This window comes from Pteronotus mesoamericanus, unplaced genomic scaffold (genome assembly GCF_021234165.1).
Source record: "Pteronotus mesoamericanus isolate MK-2021 breed Mesoamerican mustached bat unplaced genomic scaffold, CSHL_Meso_final contig_120, whole genome shotgun sequence".
Lineage (NCBI taxonomy): Eukaryota > Metazoa > Chordata > Mammalia > Chiroptera > Mormoopidae > Pteronotus > Pteronotus mesoamericanus.
In genome coordinates this window covers 1,534,173-1,547,767 of record NW_026555041.1, presented here as the reverse complement: position 1 = coordinate 1,547,767, position 13,595 = coordinate 1,534,173, and the positions used below count along the sequence as shown (strand labels likewise).

Sequence of the window (13,595 nt, the reverse complement as noted above, 5' to 3'; positions counted from 1 at the left end):
TCTGGACTTCGAGCCAGAAGTCTGGAAGCACGTTAGGACCCAGCGGTCAGTCTCTAACTGCAGTGGGCCCGCAAAACAGGGTCGTTGAGGATCAGACGCACAGTGGCTCTTTCAGGGACAGTTTGACATGGGCGTCTCTGCTACACTGAAGTCACTGTGTGAGAAGTACGAAAACTAACGAATTTCAGAAAAACCAATGACTATTGCTGGCTGTGAAAAATGCCCTCAGGGTAACTTCCTGTGTGGCACTGTAATCATGTCTAATATATGTGTATTCTGTTCTCAATCCATCTTTATTGATAAGAAACTGAGGTAAATTAGAATGAGCTGTGAGCAGCAAATAATAGTTTCTGAAGTGTAACCACTTGTGGTCTTCAGAGCAATTGTTTATTGCTATTTTGCTTCTGTCCTCATCCTTCCTAAGGCCACAGGATCCCAGCGCAGCAAGGTAAACTGTACATGTGTGTGTATTTGTCCGGGTCTGAGTTTCGGTTTCTGTGACATTTACCTTTTTGTTAGACCCAACATCACAGGTTCTTTTGTAACATAAGGTCTTGCGATCTTTCTACAAGCTTCTAGCCCCAGTACAATTGGTCTTTCCAGTATCCTATCCTTAACACAGGCTTATTCTTCTTACAGTTTCAGTAGTTCATAATTTGGAATTGAGTAGCACACCGTGCTGGGTGGAGGAGTCCCGCCCTGCAGGCGGTGAGCTCTTCCCTGGGGACTTCGCAGGGCAGCCTCTGGCCTGTGCCTCTCGATGTTTTCTTATACCAGCCTCGTCACTTGAAAAACAGACGTGATAAGTGGCATTCCTGGTGACATTGGAAACAAGTCTGCTCTTCCACTGTGTTAGTGATATCTACAGCTAGTAATTGGAGATCATATTCCACAATTTCAACCTTGAGTTCAGGATTTCATTCTAGGGAAGATCTTGATGATTATTCCTACCTCTTAATGTTTTGGCTAGCTAAGCACTTGTAAAATTTGCTAAAAGTACATTTTGAGCTAGAATTACAAAAATAATTTGAGATTTAAAAAATGTGTCATTATAAGGGAAATTCCACGAAGAATAAAGTAAAGCTCAAGAAACACAGAAGACAGGGTGGGGACTAAAATGCCAAAGATTTACTGGCTCTTACCTTCTGCCGTCACGTGCTCTTTACTTGTGTGATCCTGTTAAACCTGCCCAATTGAACTTGATGGTTTCATCCCCTGCTTCATCTACAATACTTTTCCCGCAGCTACTCATTTAACAATTGATTGCATATTTAGTTCATTATTATATATAACCTTTTTAGAATTGAGTCTACTTCAATATTAAAATTATTTTAAAAAGTCAGTTAAATTCTATAAAGAGGTCAAAATTATTTGAAAGGAAAGAAATATTTTGGCAATTACCAGAAATGTTAATTACTGCAGTTGAATGCTTTATCTTGGAATGTTTTATTAACCAAAGCAAATAATAATAAATAATATACTAATAATAACGATTCAAGTCAAATAACTTAATGCTTCTGGGCATGTTGGGTTTTGCTCACCAAGATCATCTGAGAGCTTTGGTATATTTTTAAACTATGATTTTGCAAAACATACAGAAACGTCCTTCAGATGGTTACTTCTACTGCTCTGCTCTAAGATCTGAGTGAATGCAATTAAGTGATAGTGCAGGGAAAGCATTTCTGTGAAACATTAAGATAGATTTGTTACTTACTGAAGAGCTGAAGTTAATGACAGTGGAGCTTGTGTGAACCAGAGGGACAGGGAATGGACTTGCCCTTGAGAACATGTTGCTCGAATGTTAGGCCAGTTCCACATCTTTGGCAGATGCCCGATCTCTAATCAGTGAGGAGTTTTTGATGAGTCCCTAGGGGCCTATTACTCTGTACTATTGATTAAAGACATTTCTTGTGTCTTAAATACTAAACATGTCTGCGGCAGAGTTGACATTCAGTGATGACATCTTAGGAGGCTAAATTATGTGCTCTCCCCAGTGGGCCTCAAGCATGAACTAAAATGACACCATTCCTGCCAAGGAACCCAGCTCACATTCCTGCGTGTGCACTGTTAAGGGTGGAAGAACCGAGGCAGGTCCAGACTTCTTACGGACCGACACTCTGTAGCTCTCTTCCCAGTGATAGTAGCACTTGCATCTGGCCCCGCCAATGATCTGTCTAATTCTGAATAAGATTTTTTTTTTTTGTAAATTCTGCAGGAATGAACTGGCTGTAAGCCAGTTCTAACAGCTACATAAATCAATCCTGGAATGGGTTTATAGTGTTCCTTTCATGGGACACAGCAATCTGAATTAGAAGGCTTCTCGAGTCTTAGAAAAGGATAGCCTTGAATATAAACAAATTAAAGATGTAGGTATGTACATAAAATACTGAAAAATTATTTATTTTCTCAAGAGAATTTACAGTTTTTTAGTCTCTACTGCAGAAGTTCTGTGGGGACAGGGGGCAGGCATTTTGGTGGCCAGTGTTCTCGAATGCGCGTGCCTGTTGCTGCAGTCTGACCACCATGTGTTGATTTTGTATAGTGGAATTGCCACTCTCAAGTCAAGCCCCCATGTCACAGCCAGGTTCCCTCAGAAACAGAGTGGGGAGCCTGTGTGCTAGCACTTTGCTGGGGCAGGGGCAGCACCATCCCGGGGAAGTGTGAGCGAGAGGAAGAGACCCGCACAGGGAGGGCAACAGAGAGCAGACACAAGCTCGCACACCTGAGCTAACCGGAGGCCACTCAGCGGTCCGCAGTGGCTCAGGTGTGTCGGTTCCCAGGGAGGCCACGTGCCCCTGGATCAGTGCCTTCTGGGAACAGAGGCTGAGCACTTTGTCTGCTGGTCTGACCCACCTCTTGTCTGTCACAGGTCACAGGGAGTTAATGTCTTCACACTTCCTGCTGATAGTAACCAGCCTTTCCATGCAACCCCTGGGGAAGCCCTAGGTTGGGTCCAGCCTGCAGAGTGTCCGGGAACTGTCATCCCTCCATGTGCCTCAGCACAGGGGCTTCCTAGCAAGTGGCAGTGTGGTAGCAACCAACTTCCATAGCCACGGTGATGCTTTGAATCATTTCCAGGGCTGTCTGGCTCAGAAGCAAGGCACAGCCTAGGCTTGGTGACGGGGGGAGGGCTGGAGGACAGGTCCTGGTAGAAGGTAAGTTCCCAGAAAGCACGCCCTCTGTAATATAATGATAATTTGTGCATGTGAGTGTTGTGGACCTAAATACAAACTCTGTAGCAGACATACATTTAAACATGCAATTGTGCATTTTTGATATACACAATAATTTGACTTAATGTGCTTTTGTTTTTAAAATAATCCTAATGGAAGCTCATGCTTGACCATAGTATGTACGGTGAATGGGATGCAGGGTCATCTGAGGACAGGCAGATGGACCACCTGTTGTTGAAGCCCAACTCCACCACCTATGAGATCTTAAGCCTCAATTTTCTTATCTGTAAAATGGGGCTAATTATACTTCAGAGGATTGTAATAAGGGTTAAATTACTTAATGCACATGAGGCACTCAAAACATGGCCTAGCACAACTAGCTCTACACACACCTGCCATTGTTGTTGTATTCAATCAATTTCACTTTCATACAAGGACTGAAGTTGCAGAGAAACATCCGCAGGGTGGTGAGCACAGCACCCCGCAGGCAGGAGGCTGCGTTCTCCTCTGAGGGCGACTCGGTGACCTTCAGCAGCAGGTCACACTGAAGTACCCTGTACCTCACCTTTTCTACTTTGAATGAAAAGCTTTGAATTAGATATTAACAGAGGTCATAACTGCCTTTAAAATGTTCTGATTTGCTGTTAAAAAGTAAGTTCTTTTCATTTTCAGAGAAATTTCATAATTTTTCTAAATGCATAAATACCGCTAGAAGCAAATGCATTTCCATTAGTTTTCTTCTGTTCTTTGGTGGAGCAGCAAGAAAGAAAAATAAATCCTATGTTTTTGTAGAATAGGAATGTCACAATAAAAATGTTTGATGGAAAATGAGGTCTATCATTTGTACATATATATGAATCTCTACCTTTTCCTAATTTGGGATTTGTAATTATCACACAATTCTACATCATACAGTCAGATGAAGGGGCACAATCGTCAAGGAACGGAGGGTTTAGCGCCATGAAGCGGAGCCGTGCGGGAATGAGCCTGACCCAGAAACCATGCTGTTGTCTGCCAGGTCATGGCGGCCGCCCCACTCGCTCCCTCCAGGATTTCAGGAGCCAACTTACAATCACAGACATTTAACAGATCACTATGTTGGTAAAAGAAAGACAGTCTCCTTGTTTGGGAGAAACAAATTCCTGAAGCCTTTTTTTGAAGATCTTTGCAAAGAGGACAATGTGTGATACAATGAAAAAGTCCTTAGCCGTTCAGGAAAAGTAATTATTTGAGAATTTATATAGTAAAGTTCATCCGAGCAGGGCTTGGTGTTGGACGAGTGCCAAGGGTCTGGGGCTGGAGGGACTGCGTACCCTTAGGACAGTCTCTGGAGAAGCCCCTCCCTTGCTGGGCAGCGGCCCTGGCAGGGAATCTGAGACTGTCACTGCCTGGAGTTCAGCTGTGTCGCAGGTGGATCTGGGGCAGGGTTAAGAATCATTCTTGAAAACTAGAATAACAGACACTGGAACTACTCGTGTTGAGAGCCCTCAGAGCCCAAACAATGAGCTGTTACGATTCATCTTTGGTGAACTTAATTCCAACCTTTCCTTTCCCACACGCTTCTTTCTGGCACCATCATGACCGAAACATCCTTCCACACGCTGAGGGTTGTCAGGCCCCTTCCTCCCCAACACTGTCCTTTGTTAGGACACACGAGTGGGACTGTAGAGCCCTTTCTTTCCGTGTTCAAGGCTGTGTTCAAGGCTGTCTCCAGCGCTCTGACAGCTCACAAAAAAACAGACAGGTAAGCAGAGGCGGCTTCCAGTCAGTGCTGTGCTCAGAATGAACCACATTTCCTCTGACGACAAGTCCATTTAACTTTGCTGTTTTGATAGCCTCTGACGTTAATGTTTGTTAATGGAGCTTCTTGAGAGGTAGGAGGAATTCGCTCTGGACCGTGGAACAGAAGATTGCTCCCACTCAGCTGGGTGTTACTGCTTTGGCACAGTATTAATGTTTTAAACATGTCGAATCCAGCCAAAAGGCAAGTACACATGATACAGGGAAAAGTAAGCTGTGAAGTCACAGTGCACAGCACATTGAAACATTAATCGAACGTTAGTTCTCTGATTTAGAGTTATTGTTGATTCTGGGCATATATTAGTAAAACTTTGATAGGCTTTTAAACAAACTTTGTGAAAACCACACTTTTTCTTTTTTTACTTTAAAAGAACATTAGCAACTATGCTTATCCTATTGAGAAATAGAATCTGGAAGATGATATGCTATTTGATATTTCAGTCACAGACAGAATAGGTAATAATGAAAAGTGTAGGAAAAAATGAAATCATCTAAAAATTACAATTTGAGAATTATTTGTTTTTATGTGTATAATGCTAGACCTCTTTGACCATGTACTGAAATGAAACTAGATACATTTTTCACATTTGTAAAATTTCAGATTAACTATGCATACTACATGATACCACATCATTTAGTTCTGCCATTCATTTACGTTTGGGGGAACATTTATCATGTGCAGGGACCTGTGCTGGATGTACCGTGTGTGTGTGCTGGTGAGGTACAAACAAACAGATGAACAACAAACAAAACAGCTGTGGCCACTGTCCCCCAGCTGCTTCACGCCCAGGGCATTTCAGATTTGTTCATTTAATTGAAAAAAAATTAAGTTTAAAATGTAAAAACTTAGGGAACCATTTATTATGAAACAACATTATAATTTTGGAAATGTCTTGTTAGCACCGTGAGTGCACTCTATATGAATGGAGCCAACCTATAGTTCCAGAAGCTGGGATAGGAACAAAATGAACTGAAGTGCAGAATGCGCCTCTTACCTACACGTTTGTTTTCCTTAGTCATAGCTGGCCCATTTGTGTCACAAACCAAAGTATTGGTGCCACCTCACTGCCTTTCATTTTGTCCTCAGAGTTATCCAATGGAATCACGTATATTTCAGTCTTTTTTCCTTATAATATTGAGGGTCAACATCACCTTGTAGGTTATGACTAGAGTTAAGATGCCAGATAAGAATATTTAATGTTGACTTGTAACATTAAGTATTGGGAAATATTTATAATGTTAAATTATGGGAAATATTTTTAAAACAAGTTCAGCTCTAGGAAATTCACCGACGTTATAACTCACTTCCACATTCAGTTTAAGACGAAAACATTGTGGAAGTGTTTTCAGCAGTTGCCGTACGATTGGAAACGCAAAGAAAAAAAAGCAGCGTGAGGCAGAGTCTGATTTGTGGCCCAGCCTTGGTGCACGCGTGCATGAGGAGGGTCCCTCGGGAGCAGTGGGAATTGTTTTGCCGTCACCGGCTGCCCTGGTGAAAATGCCTGCTCATCTCCATTGTGAGGGTAAATTATTTTCTCCACCAAGTATCAGGGAACAGATGTAATTTATTCTTTTTGTTTCAATATTTTTTTCTCATATAAGGCAAGTTGTTGAAGAACCAAATGAATTTTTTTTTAGGCCTTTGAGCTTTCCCCTCCATCAAATGCTAAAAGTGTGAGGCACGTTTAGGCCATATGTAAGAACATTTGCAATTTTATGAGAAACTTGAGTTATACTGAAGGCACGTCATGATGTTGAATACTTCCATTTAACCCCTGTGATTTGATCATGGTCTGATTTATGACTACTCTTGACCTTGAAAAGACTCACAGCAATCTTGTTAGGAAAACAGTGATACTTCTTGGTGACTCTGGGCAATCAGAGCTGTTTGCCTAAAGGAAAATTCAGACTGTGGGGCTGCTCTTTTCCTTCCCCGCCCTAACCTTTCTTTGTAACCTTGGAATAACTCAAAGACTAAACATGGGTTGAAGGAATAATGTTAATTTAAGACCCCTTGGCAGTTTTAAACAGAATCTGGAGTGGGGAACCTTACTGTTAAAAAGGTTTTTTGAAGTGCAATATCCTTTAGTGAGATAGTTTTAAAAGATCTGTTTCAATCTGCTTAAAAAAGCAAGTCTGTGGTACATTTGAAATGAAAGTGCTTTTTTTCTTTCCACTTAATCCATCTGTTTATTATCTGAAAACTTCTGGAGCAGCTGCCAAGGTTTCATTTTTTTATGTCGTGGTAGAATTTCCGAGGATGAGGTTAAATCACACCCTGAGAAGCAGTCCTCAAAGGGCAAAGCACCTGAAAGGGGGACGGCGAGGACCCTGGGGAGGGAGGCCCAGCCCAGTCAGCTGCAGACAGGCTTCCGTGGGGCCGGCCCAACACCGCCTCCTAGCGGACGGCCCTTCCTAACTCTAGATCACTGCATCTTTTTTGGTTCAACATTTCTTTCAAATGAATGTCTCCATTATTTCTGAAACAATTATTATAGAAGTTTAGGTGCTGTAGATGAGAGTGCTCTTTGCCCTGGAAATTTTATTTTTTAAAGAAGACAGTTTGACATCCTGTCTATTTCTTGATCCTCCTGTCATCCATCCGCCCCACGTGACTTAAATTACTGAAAGGACACAGGGGCCTCAGAGTGCACCACATGCAGTGCTCCGGCAGGTCTTTGAGCTGCTGTTCCTACTTAGCAGAAATGGCAAAGGTTATTGTGGTTTTTGTTCCTTTTCCCCTCAAGACTATATGGTGTGCTGCCATTTCCTTGGATGTCTTGATGACTATCTTGATGTTCTTTTGGGTCTAGAAAGAATTGATCTTTCTTACCCCCTTGCTTCTGTCATTGATGGATATGACAGGGCACTTCCGGGGCCAATAATTTCTTATCACTGTCTCACTGAGACCCTCTCTCACAAAGGAGCTGGTGAAGCTGGAAAGCAAAATTCTGTGACTAGCTCTGGCAGTGGGCAGACAATGAAAGTTTGTTGGGTCTAAAAGGAAGAATCAAATGTTGCTCACCGATTTTAAACAACCCCTCAAGGGCAGACGGAAGGGTCTTCTTTCAGTTTTTCTGAAACTGTGTTGCGATGACAATATGGTTTTGTGTGTCTGTGTGGTTTTGTTTCTGTTCTGTTTTTGACTTCACAGGAAGAGGTTTAAACATGAAGGCAAACCTTTTAGATGTCAGCATGGCTACCACAAAGCAAAGCTTCCTTTTTTTTTCTTTTCTCTGCTTCCATTTAGGCCTATCACATAATTTAAGAAAAAATAAAAATTTAACCGCAGGAACTCTAACTATAGTGTGAAAAAAACCCTGATCGATTTTGTTTTCGCAGCACGATATTATCAAAGATTTAAGAAACAATTTTGCCAGCATCGGCGAGAACTCTCTGGTAACAGCATTGATGTCTGTGTCGGTTGCTTTTGGTTTAAAGGTTTCTTTTTTCATTTGTTTGAGCCCATTTTTTCCCCCTCCTTTGAGTTTATTTATTTTTCATATTCTGTAACCAGCAAGCCTTCATTTTTTAAACCTCTTCCATCTTCCAGTGTCTCTTTGCCGTTCTTTGATGGAAAGTTTATGGCAGCAAAGCGGTCCCTCTGCTGCAGCTCCTCCTGCTCTGAGGTCACATGTTTTGGCCTTTGTGTTGACGGACATGATACTAACTGAGCGTTTCATGTCCCATTGACCAAGCTTCCCTACCACGCCACCGACGGGCTCGCTGTTACCGGGCTCTATGCAACTCTCATTCTGCAACTTGTACTGCTTAGTCCCGTCTCGGTTCTCCAGTGAGCTGGACAGCTCAAGTGACGATCCTTCCGGTCTTGCACTCGCTGTGCCTTTATATTTTCTCTTTATTTCCTTCTTTATGTTTTCAGTGGTAGCTTGAGTGGAACAGAGCAAACTCCAGCCATTGCCCAGCAGCACCATGCAGTATTGTTTGTTGCCACCAGAGAATACAAAATATAAAGGCACACGGCTTCTTTATTCTTTGGGGGGCACCGGGGAGATCTCTCTCATAAGTCTGCTGCTTTGTTGAAGCCTACTTTTTACCCATATCAGCTTTCAATTTTGCTTAAACTCCAACACGTCTCAGTTAACATTTTTCTGTCACTCAGTGATACCTTGCAACTCGAGCCATTTGCTGAGCAGTATCAAGTTATGGCCATGACATGGGAGATTATTCAAAATGTGACAAACATGCACAAATGTATAATTCAGAAAGTGCAAGTTTCAATGATGAAGTACAGCTACTTCAAAACTATGGTACAGGCTTTGGACTGATCAAATCATTAAAATTGAGACAATCCATTCCTGGTAAACCAGTTGACATAAAACCAAGAGTCGAACATGTGAACATCTGTGTAATAGCAGTGTTGGTGTTGAAATGGTCCATGATGTTGCCATAGAGCCCGTACATGAGGAGATGACTAACAGTGTGGTTTAGAGAAGCTACTTGCTAACCGACGCCCACAACATAAATGGTTGGGGTTTGTGTTCAGGAGAAGGAGATGGAGAAGCAGAAGCTCCTATACCAGCAGGCCCGGCTGCATGAGCGCGGCGCTGCCGAGATGGTGCTGCAGACCATCAGCGCCAGCAAAGGTGAGCCCCCGGGCGGTGTGGCAGCACCGCCTCCCTGCGCAGCACCCCACAGTCGAGCCCACTGACCCCGTCTGTGCCCGCGTTTCTGGGTCACGCCCAGGTCAGTGATGGACCCGACCCGAGCCTGCCTTTGCTCAGGGAAACCTTGACTCTTGTTGCAGTCTTTTTGAAAGATCTATTTTATTTCTGCTTAAGAAGTGTTGGAAATTCTATTGTGACCCAACTCCAGCGAGCTGCTTGCGTGAGCCAGGTACGCAGGCGTTTCCTGGGAAAGGCCAGGGGAATGCTCTCAGCTTCCTGGCTGCGGGGCCTCTGTCACAGCAGTGGGTGGGCAGCTACGGACACTGTGGAAGCAGATGGAGTGGCTGTGTTTTAATAAAACTTTATGAAAACCCATGACAAGCTGGGTTTGGCCTGCAGACCACGGTTTGCAGACCCTTGATAGAAATGTGTAGACCTTTAAAGCGAGCCCTTTTTAACAATTAAAGTAATATTGACATACATTTTTCAGTAGCTAGCCATTTCAGGATGGTTTTTCTTACATTAATAGTATCTTCTTTTTGAAAACCTTTTTGCTATAATTTGTGACAGAATGGGAAATTAATGCTGGCACACTCTGTAAATATGGGGATTATTTCTATTTTTCTAAGATAAGTATAGGTGAATAACATGAAAGAAAATATACACTAAATGATAGTCAACTAGTTGGATTTAAAATTTTGCCATTATCATTTGAATAACTTCAGATTGGGACTAGTCATCCTAACAAAGCAAGGCTACGACATATTAAGGTAAAAGTGAGGACATGAAAATAATGAAAGTTGCTCAAACATAATGTTCAGGGAGCAAGGAGAGAAGTTTTCCATAAGGAAAATTTTAAGTGGCTTATATTAATTTCAATAAGCATAGTTTCGAATTTTAATAATTTTTCGGTCTCAGTATTTCAAAATCAATTGTTTTTTCATAATTTTTTGTCCTCATATAGTTTTAGTTCTGTCTATATTACCCAACATTTGGTAAAACATTGATGGCAAAATATGCATTATTACCTTTAAAATATTTTTTGATATGTAAGTCTGTCCCCCTCTACCAAAATAGAGATTTGTAGGGGTGGTAATAATTTTAAAAGTGCACATTTTGAGGTAGAAGAGGCTAATGTGGCAGGTAAAATGATGTAAGGAACACTGTTTTTTGTATTTTAAAGGTGAAACGGGACCGATGGTAGCTGCTACTTTGAAACTTGGAATTGCTATCCTGAATGGCGGCAACTCCACAGTACAGCAGGTAAAGTCTTTAAGCCACTCGTATAATGCACTTTTCAAGCAATGGGGCAGGTAGCCCTCCTGTTGAGCTACTTGAGTATCCTAAAAGCACTATTAATTGCAGGCTGTCTCATTTTCTATGTGAAATATGTCTTTACTTTATGATCACCTTGTCCCACATCCAAATATCTTCTAGGCACACTAAACGCCCCGCTTGGGCACCAGCTCTCTTCAGAGTCTTAAGTCACGTGCATGTCATCATCACCCGCAATGCTCACTCCAGGGACCCTGCCAAAGCCGCCAGCTGGGGCGCTTCCTAGTGAAAAGGCGATTCTTACCCAGGCCTAGCGGGGCATGTGGTGGGTCAGGTTACAGCTCCTGACAGGTGATCCTCTGGACTTCATTATGTATTGATACGAAGCCTGTTGTAGGTGAACACATAAGCAGAATGCACTGTCAAGAATTATATTAGTTGTAGATACTTCTAGTCTCCTAAGAAATGAGAAAAATAACTTTGCAACCAAGTTTTGAACTATGCTCTGTTTAAAGGTTTGGGCTGGGGTTTTAATAACTTCAACCAGGGCGACGAAGGATGCCGTCTGAAGGCCAAGGTCTGGGAGTTTGGTAAAATGAGAGTACTCGGGTGACTTAAAACAACTGTCAGAAACAGGCTGTCTCAGGTTGTGTGCCACACACCTGGGGGCTGCCATCCACGTGGCTACAGTGTAGTCCTAAACTCAGATAAAAATTCTTGTGCCAATTGAAAAACAGCAAAACAACATAGTTTAAGTAACAGATCATGTTATTCTAAAGCTAAAATCTCCCTTTCATATTTTGGCTTCTGTATGAGAAAGAATGGTTCATGAGCATGGAACTAAGAACCACTCTTTTTTGGGTAAATTTCTGTGAGGCAGGTAAAGGGCTCCCCCCGTAGAAGGAAAGAAAGGCTAACAGAAGCCTTAGCATGCTGACTGTGGGTTGCTGCGAATCTCGGAATTGCTACCATGGGAAAGGGCCTGAATGTGCTGCTAGAAGATCCTGGAGCCTAAGAAAAGTGAAGCAGAGAAAATTTGGTGAAGTTGGGACCAGGTTAAGTAGCAATGCAGCATAGCTGAAAAACTCATCTGTACGTTTTTCTCAAATTGTATACTTTGCTCTGTAAATGTAATCATTGCATTTTAGGACCAGGCGAGAACACAGACGTCACCCCATCCCCAGCCCTCAGCCCTTTCTTTTTAATGCCTCTACCACTTCAGTGAGGCCTCCAAACTCCATCTGTGCGATGTTTGTAAATGCACAAAGTCAAATTGCACAGACTTACAGAAGCCAAATGTACTGAAATGCAGTTATCAAATGTTATAAAACAGGTTTTTGATAACAGTGTGTTTCTTTATGAGTTCATTAAGTAAAATATTTAGACCTTGGTCTAATAAACATGGAGGACAAGTGATCAGTCTATTTTCAAATAGCTGTAGTGACTGTACCGTGCTCGGTACAGTTTCCTGGTACAAAAGGTCAGTGACATGACAGTAGCCACTGGCCCTCCTGTGCAGTGCTTAGGTTACTAGTTGAAAGGGATGTTTCAGTTAGAAGGCAGGGAAAACAAAGATTTTTTTCCCCATCTAATTTATAGATGTCCTTTTTTTTTTTATTTCCATAGTAAAAACCTGTATAAGTTTTTAAAAAGGAAAAATAAAGAAAATCTACCTAATCTCTTCACAATATCTGTCAAATAATTTCTCTTGCATTGTGTTTTACTTGAAAATAACTTAATTGTATAATACACATATCCAGATATTCTTACAGCTGAAAGGAACCTTGAGACATCATATGGAAAAAATACAGTAATTAAATAATACAAAAATAAACTGTGTTTCATATATTCACAACTGTAAGCCTACTTCTGGCAGTCTATATACTTATTGTTTACATAGATCTTTGCTCTTTTTCTCTAAAAAAAAGGTGATATTCTGTCACCTCCCTTTGACCCTCAAAGCCATATTTGTTTTGTTTTAAAAGACCAATGACTAATGAGTGCTTCATGTTTTAATAGACCAGTAACTTATCACCACCTTCCCCAAATGGCTATGTGTTTTGTGGATCTCTGTGGGTATTTGTATACATATACATGGGTAGGCATATGCATATTTCTATATATGCATATATATATGTATACAATAGGTACATATGATTACATATACATATATGTGTGCATGTGTATATAGGTGTATATAGGTATATATGTGTATGTATATACATATATAATGCATATATCATATATATGTGTCTATATACATGTGTGCCTGCAGTTATATATGTATATATACGTGTGTGTGTATAGGTGTATATGTATGTATATATTATGTGTGCATATGTATATGCGCATATATATAGTTATATGTGTATATACATATATGTGTATAGGTAGATAATGTGTACATATTCATATGTATGTGTGTATGCAGCCTTAACGCATTTAATTTTATATTACCTTTGAGTCTGATTTCTGAAAAAAATTTTTCAGAAATTTTTTGACTATTTTGAATATTTATTACCAAAATTGTGACTATTTAGCTGAGCCCTGTTTAGACAGCCTAATCATAGGAATTATTCCATAATCAAAATTTGGAGATCAGTACTTTATTTTTTTAGAAGCTTGGCATGCCTTCTGTGAACTTTTCATGGTGTATGTACTTATTTGAAACCTCCAACACATTACACCACCTTTTAAAAAGCTGTTGCAGCCCTAGTTG

At 41.2% G+C, this 13,595-nt stretch overlaps 1 protein-coding gene across 1 annotated transcript in view; it reads left to right on the top strand.

Moving 5' to 3' along the window:
• Positions 1-13,595, top strand: part of RYR2 (ryanodine receptor 2) — a 558,936-nt gene that overhangs the window by 482,086 nt on the left and 63,255 nt on the right. Inside the window, exons 79-80 of the mRNA XM_054584705.1 lie at positions 9,481-9,580; positions 10,785-10,864. Coding sequence (XP_054440680.1) covers positions 9,481-9,580; positions 10,785-10,864 — 180 coding nt within the window. The remainder of the gene's footprint in view (positions 1-9,480; positions 9,581-10,784; positions 10,865-13,595) is intronic.